At 52.9% G+C, this 24936-nt stretch overlaps 3 protein-coding genes across 6 annotated transcripts in view; 2 read left to right on the forward strand and 1 right to left on the reverse strand.

Moving 5' to 3' along the window:
* The first annotated feature begins 1029 nt into the window (after window positions 1-1029).
* On the forward strand, window positions 1030-10235 carry Apeh (acylaminoacyl-peptide hydrolase). The gene is made up of 22 exons (XM_041677139.1): window positions 1030-1149; window positions 1225-1357; window positions 1827-1953; window positions 2487-2580; window positions 2667-2742; window positions 2832-2995; window positions 3156-3293; window positions 3390-3481; window positions 3558-3598; window positions 3684-3805; window positions 4298-4358; window positions 5355-5452; window positions 6038-6089; window positions 7289-7377; window positions 7715-7853; window positions 8307-8390; window positions 8469-8549; window positions 9043-9131; window positions 9225-9415; window positions 9505-9607; window positions 9695-9801; window positions 9886-10235. Exons 1-22 carry the CDS (start codon window positions 1138-1140, stop codon window positions 9989-9991), a joined length of 2199 nt encoding a protein of 732 aa, XP_041533073.1. The 5' UTR covers window positions 1030-1137; the 3' UTR covers window positions 9992-10235.
* Window positions 10236-10497: 262 nt separating this feature from the next.
* Mst1 (macrophage stimulating 1) lies at window positions 10498-15267 on the reverse strand. Its single transcript, XM_041677304.1, has 18 exons — window positions 15174-15267; window positions 14385-14532; window positions 14191-14303; window positions 13984-14098; window positions 13770-13906; window positions 13570-13690; window positions 13364-13482; window positions 13008-13203; window positions 12714-12844; window positions 12524-12626; window positions 12282-12418; window positions 12163-12198; window positions 11971-12079; window positions 11600-11677; window positions 11283-11429; window positions 11096-11202; window positions 10864-11003; window positions 10498-10726 (listed from the first exon to the last, which is right to left on the reverse strand). The coding sequence occupies exons 1-18, from the start codon at window positions 15265-15267 to the stop codon at window positions 10565-10567; spliced, it is 2193 nt and encodes a 730-aa protein (XP_041533238.1). The 3' UTR covers window positions 10498-10564.
* A 1015-nt stretch (window positions 15268-16282) lies between these two features.
* Window positions 16283-24936, forward strand: part of Rnf123 (ring finger protein 123) — a 30022-nt gene continuing 21368 nt past the window's right edge. Inside the window, exons 1-10 of one of the 4 annotated variants that reach the window (XM_041676905.1) lie at window positions 16283-16379; window positions 17759-17876; window positions 18146-18230; window positions 22876-22955; window positions 23083-23177; window positions 23505-23559; window positions 23652-23737; window positions 23983-24069; window positions 24302-24369; window positions 24501-24626. In XM_041676905.1, coding sequence (XP_041532839.1) covers window positions 17795-17876; window positions 18146-18230; window positions 22876-22955; window positions 23083-23177; window positions 23505-23559; window positions 23652-23737; window positions 23983-24069; window positions 24302-24369; window positions 24501-24626 — 764 coding nt within the window. In that variant the 5' untranslated portion in view covers window positions 16283-16379; window positions 17759-17794. Of the gene's footprint in view, window positions 16745-17697; window positions 17877-18145; window positions 18231-22875; window positions 22956-23082; window positions 23178-23504; window positions 23560-23651; window positions 23738-23982; window positions 24070-24301; window positions 24370-24500; window positions 24627-24936 lie in introns of all 4 variants that reach the window. The other 3 variants (XM_041676903.1, XM_041676904.1, XM_041676906.1) reach the window with 3 other exon arrangements.

The raw sequence follows: 24936 nt of genomic DNA on the forward strand, positions 1-24936 counted from the left end.
AGTTCAAGCTGAGTGTAGTGGCCCACACCTTTAATCCCAGCATTTGGGAAGCAGAGGCAAGTGGGTCTCTCTGAGTTCGAAGCCAGAACTATATAGAGAAACTAAGAATCACTAGAGAATAAGAAATAGATTTAAAAAAAATACCAATTTTGCTTTGGGTAAGAAGGAAAGCCCTCATTCAAGGGAACCCAGAGGTGATTTAAAAGACAAGACCGGTCCAAGCTGTGTGGAGGAGGGGAGATACCTACAGTTGCCGAACCCTCTGTTGTCACCTAAGTCAACCTAGTCCTGTGTCGCGAGCAGGAGACTGCCTGCCTAGGCTCGCTGCTCTGACGTGTAGCCTGACCCCACCAGGACCTTTTGAGCTAGGCTGAGACCCAGCGTGCTCACGATTCACAGCAATGAGTTATTGAGAAGGGCGGGTTAAGGCTGTGGAAACAGATAACTTTCTAGCAAGTCTGGTCATCGATAAGCCGGGACAGCACTCTCTCTTGAGAGTTCAGCATTGCCCTTCTCTGTCGGTGCCCCAGGGCTTCGCCCGGGAACCTGCCTTATTTTTCTGGTAACCGCCTGGACTACAGTAGATGGAGCGAGAACTCATAATCAGCCCCAGAGCTAAAGGAAGTCCGTGCGGGTACCCCGCCCGCAACGCTACAGGTTCCATGGACCCGCTAGTCTCAGTGTTCAGTTCCCACCCTTCCCCTCCTCAGCCGTATGGCCTCATTGGCGTTCCTCTAAGGCCCCGCCCTTCGAATGCTCAGGGCTTGCTCTCAGACTTGGCAGCCTTCTGCTCACAACCGGTCTTCCTCCGCCCCTCCCAGACCTCGCCTATCCCCGGACACCGACTCCTGCATTCCGCTGCCACACGTCCGCTCTCACTTCTCGGATACCCACAGCTTCCCTTCTCTAAAAAGCCCAGGACTCGATTCACAGATTCCACCTCCCACTTGCCTAGTCTATTTTCACTACTTTACCGCCCCTCCCCCTCGGGGCGGTTCCTTCACAGGCCCCGCCCTCCCGCCGAGTGGCCCTGCCTGTCCCAGGTCGCCTTCGGGTATAGCGGAAACGGGGGGCCGCCCTAGGCCCCGCCCCCTAAGCCTCACTTCCGGGCCTTAGCTGCTACTGAAAGGAAGGGCTATGGAGCGTCAGGTGAGGGCTCGACCCGCGGCCCCCGTGGCCTCCGTAGCCCGGGCCGAGCCTGACCCTGGTGTGTCCCCTGCGCAGGTGCTGCTGAGTGAGCCCCAGGAGGCGGCAGCGCTGTACCGGGGCCTTAGCCGCCAGCCTACGCTGAGCGCCGCCTGCCTGGGCCCGGAGGTCACCACGCAGTATGGGGGCCTCTATCGGACTGTGCACACTGGTGTGTAGACCGAGGGAACTGGGTGGCGATGGGCAGTGCACCCAGATGGCGAGGTGGGAAATGTGGAGGGCTCGCTGCTTGACGGCACACACGAGTACGGGGAGGAATCCGGGCCGATTTCCTGCGCACAGGTGTTTTGGGGACTGTACTGGCCTTACTCGTTAGTCACGCCCGTGAATGAGTTGAAGGTGTAGGAGTCAAATTCAGACTTGGGTGCCAGTGTGGCCCTCACAGGGCTCTCCGTCTCGTACATGTGCTCTGCTGCCCTGGAAATTCCACGGTCGGTCTGCAGTAGGTTCTCTCCAAGTGGCTGTCCGCTCGGGCTCTGGAAGCCCGGGCTTAGGTTATGTCAAGGGAAGCGTTGCTCAGGCTTTACTCACGGTGTCTGGATGGCAAGGTAGGCCTTGATTGATGGGCAGTGACCCAAACTGGCCCAGACAAGTTGAACACCCTCATGCCTCCCTTGCAGAATGGACTCAGAGGGACTTGGAACGAATGGAGACCATCCGATTCTGCCGCCAGTACCTAGTGTTCCATGATGGAGACTCGGTGGTGTTTGCCGGGCCTGCAGGCAACAGTGTGGAGACCCGGGGGGAGTAAGTGTGAGAGGAGGTTTGCAGACACGAGCACAGCCACCTACCATGCCAGCCTTTCATAAATGCCCGCCATGTGTTCTTAGGGCATAGAGCTCTTTACCTATCCCCTGCAGGGACAACTTTGGGGAGCTTGAGGAGAGCAAAGAACCAGGTGTCTGCTCCTTGAGAGCTTGTTTGGTCTATGGAGATAGGGCCTGCTAAATACTAGAAACTCCTTCCAGACCAGGTTCTAGGTCCCTGGGAATCTGGAGAGAGTCAAGTCCCCTAAGGAAGAGAGAAACAAGGTCCGCTAGCTTGAGGCTGGAAGTGCTTTGTGGGCTGGTGTGGGCTGGGGTCTCAGACTTACCTAGGAGGTAGCTGGGAGATAGATCATCTCCTGTGCTGCCACCTCTGATTTTGCAACACCAGACCAATGATGGTTTATAAAGAAAGGAAGGAGAGAGTCTCACGTAAGAGGTTGTGACCAGGAAAGGGGAAGCACGGGGCTATTTGGGGGGTTTGGTGTAATCCTGACCTGCAACCCCGATACTCAGGCTGCTGAGCAGAGAGTCTCCTTCGGGCTCCATGAAAGCTGTGCTGCGCAAGGCTGGGGGCACAGCCCCAGGGGAGGAAAAACAGTTCCTGGAGGTGAGTCCGCAAGGGGTGAGGTGGCAGGCCGTAGGTCCCTTGGCCCCACAACTAAGGCAGCCAGCCTGATGCCCAGGTGTCCTCAGGTCTGGGAGAAGAACCGGAAACTCAAGAGCTTCAACCTGTCAGCCCTGGAGAAACATGGGCCTGTTTATGAGGATGGTGAGGCCCCCGGCTGGTAAGCAGGCAGGGTGGGAAGATGGGGCAACCATAGCTTTGGGTTCCCCCTAATCGTCCCTCCCTGCATCCAGACTGCTTTGGCTGCCTTTCCTGGTCATACTCAGAGACACACTTGTTGTATGTGGCGGAGAAGAAGCGCCCCAAGGCTGAGTCCTTCTTTCAAACCAAAGCCTTGGACGCCAGTGCCAGCGATGATGAGATGGCCAGGCCGAAGAAGCCAGACCAGGCCATCAAGGTGCTTGTGATGTGGCCAGGTTGTGAAGGCCCTGCCCAGCTGCCCTACAACTCCGTATACTCCCCGCACTGCACCTTGTGGACCTGGGGAGGCTCTAGCTTCTAGGAGGCAGGGCAGGGTTCTGTAGAAGCTCTGAGCATCGAGTGTCCTCTCTTCTCAGGGGGATCAGTTTGTGTTTTACGAAGACTGGGGAGAAACCATGGTTTCCAAAAGCATTCCTGTGCTCTGCGTGCTGGACATTGAGAGTGGCAACATCTCAGTGCTCGAGGGCGTCCCTGAACATGTATCCCCTGGACAGGTCAGCAGCAGGTTGACCTTTGCCCCTCCTGTAGTTGGGATGCCCTGCTCGAGCAAGTACCCCTTGCTTATACCTCCCTTGTGGTCTTGTTTACAGGCTTTCTGGGCCCCTGGAGACACAGGTGTGGTGTTTGTGGGCTGGTGGCATGAGCCCTTCCGGCTAGGTATCCGCTTCTGCACCAATCGCAGGTGAGGAAGTGGGGCAGGGCAGAGGGTCCTACAGTCCATCCGACCACGGAGCTGAGTGTCTTTCTGACCATTCCAGATCAGCCTTGTACTATGTGGACCTGAGCGGGGGAAAGTGTGGTGAGTGACTAGTACCCGCATGTGCTTTGCTGACATGTGTTAGCCTTTCCCGTCTGTGTGATGCTCATATTTCTGTGTGGCCTAGAACTACTCTCGGATGATTCACTGGCTGTTTGTTCTCCGCGGCTGAGCCCAGACCAGTGTCGCATCGTCTACCTGCAGTATCCGTCTCTACTCCCTCATCACCAGTGTGGCCAGCTCTGCCTGGTGAGCTGGAAGTGGATGGCGGTAGAAGGGTGGTTAGCTTCTTGCTGGGGGATGCGAGGCAAAGGGCCAGCATTATCTCCCCCTCAGGGTCCTCTCCTGGCCTCACTGTATTAGTGGCCTGACTTTTCAAGGAGGACCAGAGGCTTGAGTACTCTGAGGGCTCACCACCTCAAGAGCATCCTCCAAGTACAGAGATGCTTGTCTGTTAATTCCCATCCATAAGTACCAGGCTCTCTAAGGAACTAGGATATAGTGGGGGGTTACACAGTCCCAGCCCCTGCCCAAGAAGAGCCTTGGGTGTCTGGTGGAAGCCCAAGGGACATGCCTATCTGAGATCCTTGTGAGCATCTGATCCAGGCTAACATAAAGGAAATATATCAGCTCCCACCACTCCCCAAGGGTATCCAAAGTTGCATTTGAAAGGGATATACACAGTATTCTGTGCCCTGAGATCCCTGCTCTGGTGAGTTTGACCATTGTGTTCTCTTGCAGTATGACTGGTACACCAAGGTCACTTCAGTGGTGGTGGACATTGTACCTCGGCAGCTGGGAGGTGAGGGGTGCCTGGCAGGGGAAATCAGTAAAGCGTATAGTTCTGCTGTCTGTTCCTCCTCCTCCTTGCTAGTCCAGCCGTGTGCCCAGCCCCCACTATGGGTAATAGAAAGTTGAAGACCGAAACTGAGATCCTAGCAGCCCGAGCTGGCTTGGGATGAGTCTCAGAAAGAGCACTAGATTGAAGTGTTATGCCTGAGAAGCGCTGGGCCTGAGGGTTTTCTGATACTCTGTATTCCACCCTGGCAGCCTTTGTCCAGGCTCAGTCAGCTGCTCCTCTGGAAGGGTGGCTCCTGGCTAAGAGACAGAACATCAGGTGTTTGTAGCTCTGCTTGCAACCCTAGGTCATCTCAAGGATATGGGGTGAAAGTTTTGTTTTCTCAAGCTACCCAAAAAGTTCCAAAAATGTAGTGGGCAGGTCCAATGGACAAAGTTGCAAGGATACAGAGGGAATATAGCCCTGTAGTAAAGCACGCGGCTAGCGTGGGCAAAGCCCCGTATTTCATCCTTAGCACACACATGTCTTCTTTGGTTTGCAAGGAGACAGTAATGGGGGCCTAGTCTGAATCTCAGCTCTACTCATTAGCTGTTTATCCTTGGATAGTGCTCTGGCCTCCATGGGCTTCTGTGTCTTCGTTTGTGGAAAGAGTGGTTATCTCCACCTCCGAACAAGATTATAGTGAAGGGCGGGGCTGTTGAGATCCTGTGCCAGCTGCTGTACCCAGCACTAGTGGACAAACACGTGTTATCAGAGCCCCAAAGGGAACAGCATCCATGTTTGCCTCAGAGGCGTGTCAGCTCTGCCTCTTCAGGTCCTCAGAAGTCTTTCCCCCTTCCCCTTCCACCTCCTACTCACTAAACTCTCATTGTAAGGGTACCCTTATGTATGGGACTATCATTCTACCACCAGTTTCAGGGGTTCTGGGTAAATTCCCCTTGACCCCACCCCCCCAAACCTCCACTCTCTGATGCAGCCCAAGCCCCTCTGTCTTTGCAGAGGACTTCTCTGGGATCTACTGCAGTCTTCTGCCTTTGGGATGCTGGTCAGCCGACAGCCGGAGAGTGGTCTTTGACTCAGCACAGCGCAGCCGGCAGGTGAGAGCCCCTGATTATGTTGAGAGATAAGATCAGCATTTGCCTTATGATTGTCGGCCAAGGAGTCCAGGACCTGGGGCAGAGTGAGTATCTGCGCCTACAGGAATGCCTAGTCCCAGTCTAATTACTGGCCCCTTCAAGCCTTTTTAGCCTCCTGCTGGGCTTGCTTTTCCTTGAGGGGACCAGATGTCATGGTGCCCCACGGCAACGCCCTAGGCCTGTTTCCCGGTGGAAAACCTGGGGCTGTCTCTGAGTAGGTCCCTCAACACTGTAAGACCAGGTGTTGGAGGAGTTCTTCTTGAAGAATAAGTGAAGGTGCCCATAGTGTACCACGGTCTTTTAGATGTGATGTCATTTGTTCTCACATCTTCAAGTAAGGCTCCGTGGTGTTCCTGCACCTTGCCTGGGAATAGCCCGTAAATTATGAAGGAACTGAGATTTGAATCTCTATCCATGCTACTCCCTGGTGCACAGAGTAGCCTCCACCATAGGCCAAAGTGTCCCTAAGATAGTAGAAAGAAAATAGGGATAGGACCCATAGGGCTGTTGAATGTGGTGCCATATGTGGTCTCTCCTCTGTTTAAGGACCTATTTGCTGTGGACACCCAGATGGGCAGTGTTACCTCCCTGACAGCTGGTGAGCAGACTTCTGCAGTGGGGTGATGGCAGGGCAGTGGATGGGTTAGGAGTGGGGGCGGCGGTGGCACTCTCCGTCATTCTTAGCACTGCCCACAGCCTTTAGGATCTAAGCGGTACACTGCCACCTTTGCTCCACTTGCCTTCCTGGGCCCTGCTCCATAGCCCTCCCTACCCTAAAGTCTGCACACTTTCCTTGCCAACTGTCAGGCATCCACCTCCTTCCCAAACCTTGGAGAAACCTTTGTTGATTTAGTTGGATTCTCCACCTGTTCTGACTCTACATACTCCCCCAGAAAGGTGCTGTCTCAGAGACACCATAACCACGACAACTTTTTTTTTTGAGGCAGGGTTTCTCTGTGTAACAATCTTAGCTGTCCTGGAATTTAGTTTGTAGGCTAGGTTGTCTTTGAACTCACAGAAATCCACCTGCATCTGCCTCCCAAGTGCTGAGATTAAAGGCGTGCACCACCACTATCCGGTACCATGGCAACTCTTAAATAAGGAAAATATTTAATTGGAGCTTGCTGGCTTATAGTTCAGAGGTTTAGTCCATTATCATTGTAGTGGGAAGCAAGGCAGCGCTCAGGCAGACATGGTGCTGGAGAATGAGCCCAGAGTTCTGCCTCTAGATCTGCAGGCAGCAGGAGGAGAGAGACACTGGGCCTGGCTTGAGCTTCTGAAACCTCAAAGCCCACCCCCAGTGACACACTTCCTCCAACTAGGCCACAGATACCTCCAACAAGACCACACCTCTTAATAGTGCCACTCCTTGTGAATCTATGGGGCCATTTTCATTCAAACCACCATGGATGTCAAAGTTCTGTTCTATTTCTCTGTCTCTGGGTTGGCACATAGCTCATTGCTAAGGCCTTTGTCTAGCACACACAGGTTCTGGCATACATAAGTAAATAAGTGAGCGGATAAACCTTAGACTCCTATCCGGCCCCCTTCCCCGACCCTGCTTTGGGCTAGGCTGCCATCCTTTCTACACTGCAGCCATTGGGGTGGGTAGAGTACTTTGGTAGTTTTCTGTGTCCCTAGGTCTGGCAGTTCCTAAGCACAGCCAGTGTCTGTCAGACGAGCAAGGGATTGAACAGGAGGCTGACCCAGGGCATGTGCAGTTAGGTGTTCAGAGGAAGTGGTCTCAGGGTTGAAGGTACAAATGTGGAGGCCCTTACTATCATCTTCTTCTTCTAGGGGGCTCCGGTGGGAGCTGGAAGCTGCTTACGATTGATCGGGACCTCATGGTGGCCCAGTTTTCCACGCCCAACCTACCCCCGAGCCTGGTGAGTATTGGTGAGTTCCAGGCTAGAAGACAGGAGTTGTGAGCTTTCAGGCCTTAGAAACGAGTCCAAAGGCTGACCATGCTGGTCAGCGTGTAGAAGGGTAGAGACTGGGATCCAACTGAGCACAGCACTCGTGAGTAGGAGCTAGGTGCTGTCATTTGTACTGTCCTGAAAAAGATGACGACAGAAGAACCTAAAGCCAAGAAACATGGCAGTGGTAAGGAGTGGTTTATATGTGGGTGTAATTGGTAAACCACTCACAGAAATATGTGCTGTGCCCTTTGGAGATGCGTTCCTGAGAGCTGGCCACCTGTGACATTTTCCTTCCCGTTGGCAGAAAGTTGGGTTCCTGCCTCCTGCTGGGAAGGAACAGTCTGTGTCGTGGGTGTCCCTAGAGGAGGCTGAACCCATTCCTGACATCCACTGGGGCATCCGTGTGCTACATCCACCTCCAGACCAAGAGAATGTGCAATATGGTGAGCTGGGCCAACAGTAGATGAACACCTTCTCCAGGTCCCCAGCACACAGCATGTGGTGACCCCTCCGAGCTCACATTTCAGGGTTTCTAGGGTTTTTCCTCCAAACATTTTCTGTTCTTATGTTCATGGAGAGTAGCATCCAGAGAACTGAGTGCCTGCTGTGGTAACCACCACCAGGTCCTGACAGGGCATAGCCTCTGTGGTAAGAAAACAAAGGCCCAAAGAAAATGGGCCACACACGAGGCTTACGTGACTATGCCAGAATGCAATCTTTTCAAATGTCAGGCTCTGACTAGGCGGGAAGAGCAGAAGCCTTGGGAGTCCGTGTGTCATGGTGTCAGCTACCTTGGCCTGTTTCTCTTGACCAGACTCATGCTATGGGGCCTTAGCTGGGGAGGAAGCCCTTGAGCAGTAGCACTGATCTTGCTGATTACTGCCTTCTCCCTGCAGCTGACCTTGACTTTGAAGCAATCCTTGTGCAGCCCAGCAACCCTCCAGATAAGACCCAGGTACCCATGGTGGTCATGCCCCACGGTAGGTATCTCCTTAGGGCCCTCGCCTTCCTACCACCCCTCCTAGCTGGCCCATTCATCCTCTTTTTCCTTTCTGCAGGGGGACCCCATTCATCCTTTGTCACTGCCTGGATGCTGTTCCCAGCCATGCTTTGCAAGATGGGCTTTGCAGTGCTACTGGGTAAGAAAGGAGCTCAGTCCAGTGAAGAGGTAGCCTTTGGGTTGTGTGTACCCCATGTCTGGGTAGTCACTCTAGTCATTAGGCTTTTCTCTAGTTCTTTCTTTAGAAGCCACTACTAGGGCTGGGCGTGGTGGCACACACCTTTAACTCCAGCACTCAGGAGGCAGAGGCAGGCAGATCTCTGTGAGTTTGAGGCCAGCCTGGACTATGGAGTGAGTTCTAAGACAACCAGGGCTACACAGGAAAACCCTGTCTTAAAAAAATAAAAAAGAAACCGCCACTAAAAAAAAAAAAAGTTGCTGTGACCCAGCCTCTGGCTCTGTAACCTGGGGATCATGAGGATTACTTGAGGCTTCCATGGAAAGGATGCTGTGAACTCTCTCGTGACTACGTCCCCTCGGCAACCTGTGATGCAGCTGGTTCTCGGCCCTGCTTCACTGATCCATGGAATGGGGTCCAGAGGGCTAAGAAAACTCTTGTCTCCTACTTTTAGTGAACTACCGTGGCTCCACTGGCTTTGGCCAAGACAGCATCCTTTCTCTCCCAGGCAATGTGGGTCACCAGGATGTGAAGGATGTCCAGGTAGCGGGGTGCTGGGCTCCTGACAGGGAGGGTGGATTCATGGCTCTGTTGCTGACAGGAAGCTAGCTGCAGTGTCCTCTGCCCACCCTTTAGTTTGCAGTGGAGCAGGTGCTCCAGGAGGAACACTTTGATGCAAGCCGTGTGGCCCTTATGGGTGGTTCCCATGGTGGGTTCCTCTCCTGCCACCTGATTGGTCAGTACCCAGAGACCTACAGTGCCTGTATAGCCCGGAACCCTGTGATCAACATTGCCTCCATGATGGGCTCCACAGACATCCCTGATTGGTGAGTCGGCATAAAAGGTCTCTGCTCTTCCTTTCACCCCCAAATTCCCATGGAGATCCTGCAGTCTGCATGAGCTTGGCCTTTTATAGGTGTGTGGTGGAGACTGGCTTCCGTTATAGCAATGACTGCCTGCCAGATCTGAATGTGTGGAAGGAGATGCTGGATAAATCACCCATCAAGTACATCCCTCAGGTACCCAGGTCCCCTTCTCTGTGTACCACTCATCCTCCAGAATCCAGAGCTCAGCTCACCACAGCTCCTTGCTCCCCATACATCTAGGTAAAGACACCAGTGTTACTGATGCTGGGCCAGGAGGACCGGCGTGTACCCTTCAAGCAGGGTATGGAGTATTACCGTGCCCTCAAGGCCCGGAATGTGCCTGTTCGGTGAGTGTCAGAGGACAGTCCTGGCAGCGTGCGGCAGGTAAGCAGGACGGGACCCTCCATCCTCATGTGTTGCTTCTCACACAGGCTCCTGCTCTATCCCAAAAGCACTCACGCTCTCTCAGAGGTGGAGGTGGAGTCAGACAGCTTCATGAATACTCTGCTTTGGCTGCACACACACTTGGGCAGCTGAAGCTCTACCGTTCTGTGGGAACTGGCCAGTTCATCTCGCACTTTGCTCTTGGTAAACTCCAGGATCTGGCAGAACAGCCAAGAGGCTTCCTGGGCTCTGGACTCTGGATGGTGGGCAGAGGAATATGGACTCCATAGTCATAATAAATGAGGACATAGAGCCTGGTTTGTGCTGGTACTTTGTACCAAGCCATCCCCAGACCTCACCCTGGGGATCAGAAACCCTTGGCCTTCTTTGACATCCATAGTGGATTCATCGCTGTCATCTGTCCTGGCCGACTGGGACTGTGCAGACAACAGCTCTCTGCTACAGTCCCATCTGTTGGAAAATGCTCTGCATTGTCCTTGCATTCCCAGAAATGACACCCTGCCCATCCACAGTACATGCATTTTGAAGTTTTTCCAGGATCAGAACCCCTAACCAGATCTGTGCTGGTCCTAAACCCCCCCCTCCCCGTAAGGAGTCACCAGCTCATTCCATAGAAGCAGAGACTATGAAGCGCACTGTACAGACAGAGAGAAAGGTTGCTTTATGTTTGAGAAGTCTTGTCATCCCTAAGGGATCTAACCAGGCCTACTCCAGCTGTATGACTTTGTTAATCCAGTCTACAAATACCGACACACGTGTGAAGATAGCTGGCCAGCGGGGCCGTGCACATACTCTGTTAGGGATTATAAGTCCCTCTAGGACCCAGCAGTCATGGGTATAGCAGGCAAGTGGTCCCCCGTAGTCACCCTGGCAGGTAGGAGAACTGGTGAGGGCTCTGGACTTTGGCAGTGACTAGCCTCCCCCCAACTCCCATCTTGGTCATCAAATAGTACAATTCCAGCTCCCAAACCCCTCCCAGCCTGGCCCAGGAGCTCTCCACTGACCTCACAAGCCCCTGTGGGGACCAGCAGTCCTTCAGTGCACATCTCACTCTCCTGTACGTGTCCTCGATGCTTCACGTTACATTCTTGGTTGGAGATGACCTTCATCGAGGCCACGTGAAGGACTGTGTTATTGCTTGTACCTGGAGTGAGGAGGATGGTAAGGAGAGGCCCTCAGTCAAAACCAGTGCTAGGCTGCCCAGCGTGGAATAATCTGTCTATGCACTGTGCTTACCTTTGGATTCACCCCAGCCTGCAATCTCACACTTGGTTCCTGGAGGTACCACATACTGCTCAGGAGGCAGACAAATCAGGGCCACATGATGGTTCAGAGTCACAGGTCTTTAACAGGAATGGGGATATTCAGGACCTATGACCACAGAGCCAGCCCCACCTCACACCCTCTTAACTTGTCCACCTACCTTTCCAGCTTGAGCAGAACAAGCTGGGAGCCTGCAGGTCCGCAAACTGTCTTAGCCACTGGGACCTTCTGCAGGTTTGCCTCTCCAGGCTGTGGGTTCTGGTTGATCGTACCCAGCCATACCTCGTATCCTGTGAGAGGCTCATGACTGGGAGAAAGATACTCTGCTAGACCATTCTTGACTCCTAGTCAGCTCTCCCAACAGCTTTGCTTGTTGGCTTTTCTGGGGAAAGTGGCTGGGGTGGTGGGGGCAATGGCAGGAAGAGGGGGATCGAGGTAAGCGAGGAGACCCGGTCCTTAAGCCCAAGGGAGGCTCACCATGACCAGACGCATTGCCGAGCGGTCAGTACCCACTGCTCCTTCACTAGAGACCCGCCACAGAAATGCTGGCCCTGTCTAGAGGGATAGATTAGGAGAAGCAACAGTGAGTCCTGGGACACATACTAGACCTGCCGTTTTGGCAAGGACCTCTGGGTGCAGGACCAAGCATCCATCCTCTCCTGGTACAACCCCAATGTTTACAGCCTCAGGCCCTTTTTATTATTTTTTTGACAAAACATTTTATTTTTAAAAATGTTTTTAAAAAACTGGTGAGCCTGTAAATTGTCTTTTTTTTTTTTAATTTTATTTTACATTCCAACCACAGTTCCCTCCCACCCCTCCCCTTCCCCCTCAGCTCCTTTCCTCACCGGTTCCTCAAGCTGACTGTCCATGGTGAGGTCCCAGGATGGCCCCCCACCACACGAAGTTTGTTGCTCTTGTCAAGTCTCTTGCCACACTTGTCAAACTGCACCTGGTCTGGGGGGACGGATGGGGGTGATGAAATCCTCAGTGCGGGTCAGGGTCAAAGAAGCCGTTCCCACAACTGGCCAAGCCCGTACCTGGGGGGTCCAGGATGGATGGTGGCTGGTCATCATCTAGAAGACCAAGTTCATTCAGGTTAAGGGAGCCGGTCTTCGGAGGTGAAACCCAGCCAAGGGGAAGCGTCTTCAGCACTTACCACAGCGTTGTAGGGCACAGTAGTCAAACAGGGTTGCTGGATCCAAAGTATAGCACCAGGGCCCATGGCTGTCTCCGTCTGGGTTCCGGCAGAAGTTGGCCTCCAATCCCGCCTGCGGTGCTGAGGTGGGTGTGAATCTGTCCATAGCAGGCCAGTCAGGTCCACTTCGGGCTCACATATGAGAAGCCAAGGCATTTTCCCCTAGAGTTAGGGTCCAATCTGGGTTGTGGGCTCACACTTACTGCGGCTTGTGTGGTGTCTCCGCGGACCAGTGCTGGCACTGAACACCCTTGCGGGTCTTGTTGACCAAGCCTCGATACTGTTCACCTGAGCCGTGGTAGCAGCCTGTGGTGGGCAGGCAAGGGCAGAGGTCAGCCCCAGGGTCGGTTCCCGGTTCCTGGCCTGGCTCTGTACCTCCTGCTCCAGCCTCACCCTCTGGCACCACTTCCTCTGTACAGCGCGGGATCTGGTAGCAAAACGCCACTCGCAAACCAGGTCGAGATGTGAAGCACCAAGGCGCCTCGGAGCCATCAGGATTCCGGCAGAAATTCTCCCGAAGGTCCCTGAACAGGCACTTCCCTTATAGTGGGTGGAGTTCCACCTAGCCCGCCAGCCAACCCACAGAAGGCTGGAACCGGATGACTCTGTCCCCAGGTCGCACCTTCCCATAAGCTCCGCCCCCACCCACAGGCGCACTCTCCTCCATGCTCCAATCTGTCACCTCACTTGCAAGCATATTTCTCCGGCACAAAGCGGTGCTGGTGTGGGCTCTGTGCATCCCACCGCTGGCAGGGCACACCCGCAGAAGTGGTGTTGGTTGTGCCTCGATAGTCTTCGCCTTTCCCGCGGAAGCAGTTAAAAGTCTTGCCCTTGCTGCGCCGGTGTGACTTGGATGCTTTGGTGGTCAGTGGCAGGTTGGGCCCTGTAGGAAAGTTGCAATTGGAGCTACGCTTGCCTGGCGAGGGTGTCTGGTACTCGGCAGGCTGTGCTCTCTACACACGTTTAACTTTTAATACCCCCCCCCCCCCCCGTTGAGCCACGCCCGCCACTTTTTGCCAAGTTGTCCTGTCCCTGCAGCCTACCGCAACTGGGAAGGTCGCAGAATTCTCGTTGGATATTCGGGTCTGTGGTGTAGCACCAGGGCCGCTCAGATCCGTCCGGATTACGGCAATAGTTGTCATTCAGAGCTTTGTCGAGGAACCTGGGGGTAGTAACAAGACTCTAGGACTCAGGTCCCTCCGCAGTAGGACTGAGACCCATACTCAGAATAAGGATTCTGCCTACATACTTGTCAGGCTGAAAAGGGTGCGAGTGGGGGTGTTGCAGGTCCCAGCGTTGACACTCGCGACCCGACTCTGTAACGTCTACCTGGCCACGGTAATCCTCGCCGTTGCACGAAACACAAACAGCTGTAAACATAGGGCCAGTGTGTTTCTGGGTGGAAGCAGGTCTGCCGCTCCCTCCCTAGTTTTGACCCCAGCTGCTTACCGTCCCTGCAGGACTTGATGCCGCAGGTCTGGAACCGCACGCTGCCGCTTGTTGTGTAGCACCAGGGACCTCTAGAGTCCCTGTCGGGATTTCGGCAGAAGTTCTCTTCCAGGCCATTCTTTGGTGTGGGCCTATACCTGTAGGCAGAGAACCTCACTGCTTTGCATGCTGGGGGAAGTCTGCCCCAGGACCAGCAACAATGTATCTGTCTCACTTGTGGTCATTGGGGAACCTGCGGTTCCAGGCTTGGCAGGGCAGGCCATCAACTGTCCTGGCCACAGTGCCTCGGTAGCTGACCCCGTTGTCCATAATGCAGGTTCGTACATAGTCTGGAAGCAAGAGAGAGAAGATCAGCAGGGGCCGGGGCTTCGCCACCCCCCCCCCCCCATTGCTCACCCTGTTTCACTCCACTCCCACTTGCCTTTCTTCTGGAAAAGATCACACAGACTTGACTGGTGGAGCTGTGTGTGGGGCGAGTACTCAGTCCACGGAAGCAACTGGCAACCATGGCTACTCAGGTTGTAGTGGAAGGCTCTGGGGAGCAGCGGACACAAGCTTAATGGGTAACCCAGAGTCTCATACCTTCATCTGTAGCTAGGCGACTTAGCCACTCACCGACAGTCCAGAAGGGGCCCACAGCGCCTTGCACACTCCTCCGCATCTGCCACATCCTCCTGCCATGGTCCTGGGGCCACTGTATGCAGGAGGTTCTTTAACTCAATGCCCCGGAGCAGCTGGAAGTCATTCAATGGTGAGCGTTGCCCTGCGGGATGGGCATGGGGAAATGGCCGGCATATCAGTACATGTATCGTAACACGTCCCATGCTTTATTCATTTAGGGGCTCAAATACAAGGTGTTTTGTGTGGACCTTGTGTGTATTTTCAAGGGCCAACCTAACCTCCCTACATCCACTGAGTCGGGGATTATAGCTAGTCTGTAAGCCTGGCACGGAACTCAGGTCTAATGCATTTACTCCCTGAGAATTTGGGTGGTGGTGTTTGCCCTCTGACACTTGTCTGACTCACCCCTCAGATGACAAAGCTTGTACTCAAAGTGAAGATACTATCTAGGGAAGACCGCATCTCCAGCGTTCTGACTCCCAAGTCTGGGCTCTCACCAGTGTGGGTGTAAAGGCTTATGTTAGCTATAGGTTAGGCCTAGGAGCCACGCCTTCTGTGTCGGCTAGCTCTGTGGTCCCAGGTCTGTCTCATTGTTTCAGCATGCGTTCTAATGGAGGCCTGAGCAGTGTAGATTTGAATTCCCAGGCCTTCTCAGCTCTGCTCAGCAGGCCAAGGTCACTAACCCCTGCCCAACAGAAAAGTAAACTCTTGACGAGAATATTCATAGGGGCCTGGGGCGGACTCTCCAAATGGCAAACAGGGATCAGGGTGGGCGACACTCACCAAGAGCCCTTGGACACTGTGTCAGAAGCAGCAAAAGGGGAAACCACCCCGTACTCATAGCTGGAGGCTGCACTGTGACCCACCACAGCCCCATCCCGGAAATTGTGAAATGCGTCCCTAGAGGATTGGGTGACTCTGGCTCCACGCCCCCTCTCTGAACCTGTTTGGGCTTGACTGACACAGGGTGATCATTGCTAGGTGGGGGTCAGGCCTCAGGCCCTTAGGTCAAGGGCACAGGCCTTTCTAATGCAGCTAGATTCCCAAGAGTCCTCTCCATTTAGTGGACAGGAGGGTTCTGTGCGGACACATTGGGCATTCCTGAGGCAGACCTCCCCCGCCCCGCACCCTATGCAGTCCCCACCACAGAGGTGTGCTGGTCACAGTAGTCCGACCACGCAGGTGATTACGTTTCCAAAGCTAAACACTGAATTTTTCACTTACACTGCCACATTTCGAGAGTTCAGGGACTACAGTGGCTTTACTAGACTGCGAGGCACAGGTGTGCCACCCATTATCACCGCCGTCATCTCTATATGCCCAAAGACCCTGCTAGCAGGAGCTGCCAAGATTTCCCAGCCTCTGTAGTATACTTTTCCGGGCCTCAGTTTCTCCCTGTAAAGTGAGGAACACTGTTTCTCAACCCTAACGCTGCCTCTCCCCATCCAAACCGCCTTATCAGTTGAGTCCCGGCTGTAGGCTGGTCAGCCCACACCCCTAGCAGCAGATCCTAGGAACACGCGCCGCCGCCTGTCAGAAGTGTCATTCCAGGTAAGGTGAGCAAACCCTCTCATTGGACCTGGTGCAGGGAGGGGTGTGCGCGGGTGTGACAGGTAGCAAATTTGCTGACAGAAGTGCCTTTTCAGGTGTCTTAGGTTGCATGTGGGTCAGGCCTCCAAAGCAAGGTAGGCGTTGAGACAGGTGACTTAGGGACCAATTAGAATATAGTCCCCTGCTTCGGTTGGACTAGGGAAGGCGGGGTTCGGAAACAGTTGGTACGTCAGGCGAAACAGAGGTGAATACCTCGGTGGGAGGGTGGGAGTCGGGGGAGTGTTTTCTGGTGCCAAGGGCCTGTTGAGGTCTGTGCATATGCGCGTGCGCGGCTGGAGGAGCGGCGCGCGAGCGGGCACGCGGTTTGGCCCTGGACGGGTGCCGTAGCCGAAAAGCTGGGCGGATGTTGTGAGCCGGTCGCGGAGGCTGAGGCTGGGGGTGAGTGAGAGGCCGCCTGGCTGTGAGCCGGGCTGGTCCGGTGGCTTCCCTCGAGGCCCCGGGCCGATCCAGTGCGACAGCGCTTGCCGCTGGGGGTGCCGAGGCCTGCGGTGTAGGACTCCCCGCGAGAGCTGGCCTGACAGGTCCTCCGGAGCTTGGGGCCAGGCGGAGGCGACCTGGGGAAGCATGCGCTGCCCTTGGCGTCCTTGGACACTCAGACCTAGTCGGTTCGGTTCCGAGCCTGAATCTCTTAGGAGCGGCAAGGGAGCCCCGGGGCAGGCGCAGGTTCCGCCTCTAAATCCTCTACACCTGAACCCCAGAATGAGTGTCTGAAAGGCTGGCTTCCCGTTCTTAATAACTGTCCAGTAAGTCCTGCAACTGTTCCGACATAGGGGGGACCGGTTGTGGTGTCCATCGAGGGTCTCCGTAGGGAGGCACGGCAGCAGAATCACCTTCCCGAGCCTGATGCAGGCAGGCAAGGGTTTGTGGCGGGAGCTGAGGGCCTGTTTGGGGTGCGGTAAGAGTGGGCTGCAGAAAAGAAATGGCTGGCTCACGCAGTGACTAAAGGCTAATAAAGTTTGTGGGCCGGTGGTGATGGGACACCTGTGCCTTGCAGTTTGCAGTCCCGTGTGGTCGCTGAACTCTTGAAACTGAAAGTTTCAGTTTTTAACCTTGTAAACTTAACCACTCTTGTTTCCTGACTACAGTGTTGTGCAGCACACCTCTAGAGTGAGGCAGGCATGGGGAGTGGGTGTAGTTTCTGGAGCAGCTGCAGCTACGTAAGGGCTAGATAGACCGTGGCAGGAAGGCCTATGGCGTGATCTTAGCTAGGGTGGTGATTGCATAGGGTAGAAGGCTTGGGGGTGGGGCACAAGAAAGCTAATGAGACCGTAGATAAAAAAAAAAAAAAGAGGCAACTTGGGCTAAACAAGGTATCTCTTACCTCTTACTCTGGGGGAGTAAGAGGGACTTGTGGCCGCAGGTGGTCTATACTTGAGGGAATGTGGTATAGGGTTTTGTCTTCTGAATATGAGCTGGATTCCTTGACTAAGGTGGATATAGGAGTTTTTACTCTAGGCCACCTCACTTTGGACATGTTGATATGATTTTCCCAGAGCCAAGGCCTGGTCTCTGTTAGGTCCTGCATGGGGCACTGAGACAGTGTGGGACACAGTATCCCTGGCATCAGCCTAGATCTCATCTACCATTGCTGTGTGGAAAACTGGGAGCCCGTGCTTACCCTGGCCCTAGATTAGTATGTGTGTGAATGTGTATGGTTCAGTCTCACCGGCTCCCAAGCCTTCCTCCCCCGTTGCAGGACTGAGGTCTGTGTGGGCCTTTGACTAGCCTGGAGTAGACACACTCTGCATCTGGCTCAGCCTCTAGGACCACTGGCTGCCCATGAGTGATGAAGGATGGCATCCAAGGGGGCTGGCATGTCTTTTCCCCGAAAGAGCTATAGACTGACTTCAGATGCTGAGAAGTCCAGGGTCACAGGTAAGGGCTGGCAGGGAGGGTGCAGTTTGTATTGGGGGAAGGAGAAGGAAAGGAAAATGCAGCAAGGGCCCAGGTCCCCTGAAACTTGGGCCTTCTAATACGCCTTGTTCCTGTGACTGGCTCTTCACCAGCACCCATGGAGCCATGCCCCCAGTGTGGTTGCTCTGCTGACCCTTGGGCTGGCCAAAGGCTAGCTGTCTGTGGGGTCAGTAGGGACCAAGAGCTGTTCTGATCACTGCCTCTTTCCTTTCTTTTGATCTGTGACCCAGGCATTGTGCAGGAGAAACTACTGAATGACTACCTGTACCGTATCTTTTCCTCTCCTGACCGTGGGCCCCCTGCAGCCACCAGCAGGTATGGTTGGGTGTGTAGCCCCTGTCCTCTTTGTTGGGCCGGATCAGAGACTCGTTATGGGGAAGGGCAGCCTGTCTTAGTTCTGTTCTCACTCTACTCCCTGCTGTGAGACCTGTGCCTCCAGTCTGCTCTCTGGACTCTGTTCCTCTCTCCAGATAGAGCTAGCTCCTTCCTTCTGAGGAGGGCCCAGAGAAGGAAGAATTTGTGTGCACCAGTATCTGGCCTTATGTATATGTCCCTGGCCATTTGTGCCTCTTCCTGAAATTAACATAGTAGAAACCTCAGCTGGATACACTTGTGTTCAACCTGCATAAAAGTTACAAGTAGCAGAAACTTCAAAACAAATAGAAGCAACACCCCTGTTCTGTTGTTAGTTAGATGTAACTATTTGAATGTGATCCCTTTCTGGTTTCTTTTTTTTTTTTTTTTTTTTTTTTGGTTTTTCGAGACAGGGTTTCTCTGTGGTTTTGGAGCCTGTCCTGGAACTAGCTCTTGTAGACCAGGCTGGTCTCGAACTCACAGAGATCCGCCTGCCTCTGCCTCCCGAGTGCTGGGATTAAAGGCGTGCGCCACCACCGCCCGGCTCCTTTCTGGTTTCTTTATCTCACAATGTACATAGTTCAGATTCTACAGAATATCAGACTTTAAAAAAAAACCCGAGCCCTTATGGAAAAGTGTTCCAGAGGGTGGTGGCTCAGGAATGTAACCCCAACATTTGGGGATGCTAAAAAGCAGGAGGACCCAGGTTAAAGACTGATCTATAAGAGGAGAGGAAACACTGTTTTTCTTATTATTGTGTAATAATTGAAACAAAGTAAACAACATGCTTTTTTAAACGTTCAAGATGACAAGTTGCAGCCTGCTGGTGGTAGCACACGCCTTTAGTCCCAGCACCCTGGAGGCAGAGGCAGGTGGATCTCTGTGAGTTCGAGGCCAACCTGGTCTACAAAAGCTAGTTCCAGGACAGGCTCCAAAGCTACAGAGAAACCCTGTCTTGAAGAACCAAAAAAAAAGAAAAAAGAAAAAAAGACAAGTTGCTTTTGTTTTCGTTTTTGATACTGGTCTCCCTGTGTAAGACAGGTTGGCCTGGAACTCTCAATTTAGGCCAAGTGCCCTGGAGCTTGGGGAGGGGGGAGGAGGAGGGTTCTACCACCTAAGTATTCAGATTACAGTGCCCCACATCTGTAGCGCCACTAGGCCCCCTGCACCTTTTCTTTCTTTTTCTTTTTGGTGTGTGTTTGGGGGCTTGTGCTTGTCACTTTTGGAAGTCAAAGACAATTTGGGATTGAACTCAGGCCGGTCTCAAACTCAGACCTTCCTGCCAAGTTCTGGGACTAATGGCACAGCTACGTACAATGTGTCATCTTGATCATGTCCACCCCCTTGCACTCTTCTTGGAAAACCCCAGTTTTGTTTTTCTACTTTTTTTTTTTCTCTCTTTCTCTCTGTTTTTTTTTTTTTTCTTTTCCTTTTTGAGACAGGGTTTCTCTGTGTAGCCCTGACTGTTCTGGAACTCCTTCTGTAGACCAGGCTGGCCTCAAACTCAAGATTTCTACCTGCCTCCGCCTCCCAAGTGCTAGGATTAAAGGTGTGCACCACCACCGCCCAGCAGGCTCAGCTTTTTAAAATAGCAGGTGTGTGTGTGTGTGTGTGTGTAAAGCCTGTTAAACAATCACTAGCATCAAACTAATAAACATATTCTTCACTTCTAAATGTTTATGGAAATTAGCTTTTTTTTTTTTTTTTGAGGCAGGGTCTCTCTATGTAGCTCTAGATGTCTTGGAACCCACTGTGTAGACCAATCACTCTGTATACCAGGCTGGCCTTGAACTCACAGAGATCTGCCTGCTTCTGGCCAGCTCTAGAATTCTATTTTTATCATCATGTTTATTCCATGAATATTTTTACATATTCTGATTTTATTTATTTATTATATATACAATATTCTATCTGCATGGATGCCTGCAGGCCAGAAGAATTGCACCAGACCTCATTACAGATGGTTGTGAGCCACCATGTGGTTGCTGGGAATTGAACTCAGGACCTTTGGAAAAGCAGGCAATGCTCTTAACCACTGAACCATCTCTCCAGCCCCCTTCTGAATTGATTTTGGTGGACATCTTTTAGGGCCAGAGTCCTCTATGGCCACTACCACTGTGCTCATTTTGGAGGTGCTTTTGCTTGTGTAAACATGCTGCGAGCGTGTCCAGGTATGGCTAAATTATTTGACCTGCAACTACTTCTTTTTTTAAGATAAGTGATTTTTGTGGGGCAGTGATAGCGCACACCTTTCATTTCAGCACTTGGAAGGCAAACTCTGAGTTCGAGGCCAGCCTGGTCTACAAGGTAGGTTCCAGGACAGCCAAGAAACCCTGTCCAGAGGAAAAAAAATGTTGATTTTGCTGCATTGCCCAGGCTGTTCCCAAATTGATAGGCTTCCTACCTTCGCTTCAAGTGATGAGAATACAGGCACCATGCCTATACTGCAATCTCTTTTAAGACTATTGCCAGCCTAATTTATTTATGGGGTCATGTATGTTTTTCCTGCCCTGAAGCATGGATTTCTCTACCTGTGTGTTCCCTGGACCATGTGGCTGTTCCACTTCACAATCTCTACTCTTTGGGAAGCCCAGAAGACAGCCTTATTACTGTTCTATTTAAGTAGCAGGGTGGTCAGCAAGCTCCTGCTTCTGAAGGGCTCCTATCTGCCTTCACTCTCGACCTGATCCTGGCTTCTTCCTAGGGCCTTCTGACTTTACTCCATGTGACCACTAACAGATGCTACTGCTAGTGCTGTAGCCGCAGGAGGCAGGGCCATCAGTCACTTGGTTGTGGAGATGTAGGATTCTAGGCTGGGACCTGGGAATTCCCAGAAGGGCAGCCAGGGTTTACCTCAGAGGAGTCTATCTCGGCAGCTGCTATGTATTGTGTGCTGTTGCCATAGGCACAGAGCATATACCTCCTAAATTGTGGGCCTGCAAGGATGGCTTTTGAGGAGACTTCCTTTAGCCTTTGGACTATTGGGCTATTCAGACATAGGGTTGCCTTCAGTCTTCCTTGTTACTGGCTAGGTTAACTGTGTTGCTGGCTCCGGACGTTGGCCTAGGGTTCAGCAAGGGTGAGGAGGGGCCTCTGTATATATCCACCTCCTGCAGTTTGGATTCAACCCTGAGGTACTGCAGGGAAGTGTGTGGTCTGTGTACCTGGGTCAGAGCTACCTGCTGGGAGTTGGTGCTTTAGCTCACCTGACCCTTCCAGAGCTTGCTGTTAGGTAAGGAAAGCAGGTACTGAGATTAGGGAAGAACAGGTGCCAGTCTGTGAACTGGATCCAGATGGGCGGCAGACCTCTGCTCTGCCAAGTCCTGCTGGTTGTTAATACACTATTCTTAGGAGCTGAGCTCAGGTCAGGTCTCCCTCCCTCCCCCTCAAACACCAGGGTCTTGCTGTGTGGCCCTGTCTGGTCTCAAACTTGCAATTCTCCTGATTCAGCCTTCTGGGTACTGGAATTAAAGGTGTGTGCAAGCATGCCCAGCCTGATAGGTCCTTTGAGCTCGGGACACATGTGCTGAGAAGATTAGGCAGCTGCCGAAACTTGCCCCACCCTTTTAGCTGCAAAAGATTGTGAGCAGATGGGGCATGTATTCTGATGAACATCCAAAGACAGGAAGGTATAGGAGAGGGCCGGCCAGCTCCTCAGAGGGCAGGCCCTTTGTAATACCAGGGCATGTCTGACCAACATGTCTCCCTTGGCTGAATAGTAGGGAAGGTTGCTGCCAAAAGAACCGTAGGTTTAGGGTTAAGGACTAGATTAGATAACCCTGGTGCTGGCCCACGTGGCAGCTGGCATTCCTCCCAGCCTCATCTTCTCAGCCACAATCAGCACAGATGCATCTGAGAGAATGTAGGTGAAGAGTAACTTGGGAGCACGTGCTTTCGTGGGAATCGTCACAGCGTGGCATACAGCTAGTTTATTTTTCCTTTTTGTTGTGATTATTGTTTTGTTTGTTTATAGATAAGGAAATTACAACTTAGAGGGCTGGTGTGTGTGTGTGTGTAGTGTGTGTGTGTAGTGTTTATGTGTGCAAGCATGCACACACATGCACTTGGAAGCACAGGAGCATGTGGGGCATGTGGAGGTCAGAGGACAAACTTCTGAGTCACTCCTTAGATACTGTCCTCTTTTTGTTTGTTTTGAGGCAGGGTCTCTTACTGGCCAGGACCTTGCTAAGTGGGCTAGTTGGCTCACCAGTGAGACCCAGGGATCCATCCTCCTGCATCCTCTTTCCCAGTGCCAAATAGTGCTGAAACTATACACACATGACATAACACCCTTTTTTTTCTTACTTGGGTTCTTGCTCTGGTCCTTTTGGTTGCCAGACAAGTTCTTTCCTGACCATGCTATCTCCCCAGCCTGAGGCTGCTGAGTTCTGCTTTTTAAACAGTCCTAGGATACGGTGCCTATAGGTTTTAGCTTAGCGGCTAATCCCATCTTCAGCTCTTAGAGTTAGCTCCTGCCAGCTTACAGAGTCTAGATCCAGGTGAGCCCTTCCTCCAGAGCTTAACCAGCCACCAGACAGGGCTCAGGGTGATTGAGGTTTGGCTGATCTCAAGGCTTGTGGGCCCCCAGCATCCTCTCACTCTCCAGGAAACCCCTGAACTTCCATAACCTGCCAGAGCACGTGGACCAGCTGCTCCAGGTGGACCGTGAAGACGAGGAGAGCCAGGGTACGAGGCATTCTTTGGAGTGGGTGTGCAATTACGGTGCCAAGTCCTGGGGTTCTCTGCTGAACTCACATCTCCCGTGTCTGTAAACGCCTCTGCCCTCCTGATCTCACACATCTCCCCTTCTCAGGACAAGTTGAGGGGCGACTTGGGCCATCTACCGTGGTCCTAGACCACACAGGAGGCTTTGAGGGGCTTCTCCTCGTGGATGATGACCTCCTGGGGGTGAGTGAGCATGTGTTGTGGGCCCCTAGTTGAGCCCCAAACTCTCCTCTGTGTCCATCCTCATGGAGCTAGCCATGCACTCCTCTTGACACTGCTGCAGACCATGGTGTCCTCAGCCTTAGCCTTCCTGCCACAGTTCTGAAACCTTAGTGCAGTCACTACCTCAACCCTCTCTGCAAAGCCCTGGTTCCATCATGCCTCTATCCCAGAAGCTCTTGACAGTCTCTCCTGTCTCAACTAGACACAGTGCAGTGTTGGCCCTGACAAACTTGTGCCACCAATGTTAACTCAGCTGGGGACAAAAACATTACTTTTTTCTCTATCCAGGTGATTGGACACAGCAACTTCGGCACTATCCGTTCTACCACATGTGTGTACAAAGGTGAGCTCACGCTCCACTGAGGCTCAGAGAGTTGGGAGGAAACTGAGGCAAGAGGCAGTCTTCATTCACTGGCCTACCTCTGCTCTTCCTAGGGAAGTGGGTCTACGAGGTGCTCATTTCCTCCCAGGGTCTCATGCAGATCGGCTGGTGCACCATCAACTGCCGCTTTAACCAGGAGGTACATACATGGGAAGGGCTTTCCCAGAGAGGTCTGTGTTGCGGGCATCCTCAGAGCAGGTGCCTGACCTGAGTTGCCCACTAAAGATGGAATATGCTGCATTCTACTCGAGGGCACCTGGTATAGAACCCTTGCAAACACATCACACTCTTCTCTAGAGTCATGTGGGCACTAGATTAGCAACTGGTGGGCTCTGGCCTGCCCTTACCCATCATCCCCAGACCTCACAAGCAGTTTCTTCCTAGGAAGGGGTGGGAGATACACATAACTCTTACGCCTATGACGGGAACCGGGTGCGCAAATGGAACGTGACCACAACAAATTACGGCAAGGTGAGGGCTGGGCTTCCGTGGATCACCAACCCCATAACCACCACATTGCTTGTGGTCTAGAGCCACAGGCTAACTACAAAGGACTTTAGATACCAGGGAAGGGTCTGGGGGTTTGGAGTCCCCTGTCTCCCTGTGGTCAGTCTTCCCTGGGTGGTCCTAGGAATGCACCTGGGATGTGGATCGGGCAGGCAGCTGTACTTCTTCGTGTCTGTAAAGCTTCCTTCTGTGGCAGGCATGGGCAGCGGGGGACATCGTGAGCTGCCTCATTGATCTGGATGATGGTACTCTATCCTTTTGCCTGTGAGTCTCCTATCTTTATAGACCTGGCCAGACTGCTCCCTCTAAGGGAGCCAGGCCAAGTTCAGTAGACCAAGGGTGGGCAACCATACCCTTCCTAGCATTGGCTTACAGACCTACCCTTTCCTCCCCAGGAATGGTGTGTCGCTGGGCACCGCCTTCGAGAACCTGTCCAGGGGCCTAGGAATGGCCTACTTCCCAGCCATCAGCCTGTCATTCAAGGAGTCTGTGGCATTCAACTTCGGCAGCCGTCCTTTGCGATATCATTTTGGGAATATGATTGTGGGTGGCTTGGCATCTAAAATGAGGGTCTCCCCACCCAGGAGCACTATGGGCTGGTGGCAAGCCTAGTTGCTGCAGTATGCACACAAGATGCAGCTTAGTTAAGTTGGTCCAAGGACAAAAGTCCTTTTAAGGTGGGTGCCATTGTCTTCATTGAGCAAATGAAGAGCATGAAGTGACAAAAGAGTTTTTACCCCTCAGATAGTGAGCGGGAGAACTGCGATGCAGACTGGGCCCCTGGTTAGGCTCTTGGTGGGAGGGAGGGAGGGAGGGAGGGAGGGAGGGAGG

The sequence above is a fragment of the Microtus oregoni genome, unplaced genomic scaffold, assembly GCF_018167655.1.
Source record: "Microtus oregoni isolate MIOR12 unplaced genomic scaffold, Mior012 000028F_ref0000031, whole genome shotgun sequence".
Lineage (NCBI taxonomy): Eukaryota > Metazoa > Chordata > Mammalia > Rodentia > Cricetidae > Microtus > Microtus oregoni.

Coding starts and splice junctions, on each gene's coding strand:
- Apeh (XM_041677139.1), top strand. Junction 2,743..2,831: donor TGGGCCTGTTTATGAGGATG/GTGAGGCCCCCG, acceptor CCCTGCATCCAG/ACTGCTTTGGCTGCCTTTCC. Junction 8,550..9,042: donor GGGCTTTGCAGTGCTACTGG/GTAAGAAAGGAG, acceptor TCCTACTTTTAG/TGAACTACCGTGGCTCCACT.
- Mst1 (XM_041677304.1), bottom strand. CDS start 15,267: ATGGGGCTGTGGTGGGTCACAGTGCAGCCTCCAGCTATGAGTACGGGG. Junction 13,483..13,569: donor CACCCTTTTCAGCCTGACAA/GTATGTAGGCAG, acceptor TACTACCCCCAG/GTTCCTCGACAAAGCTCTGA. Junction 12,199..12,281: donor CTGTGCCCTACAACGCTGTG/GTAAGTGCTGAA, acceptor TTGGTCTTCTAG/ATGATGACCAGCCACCATCC.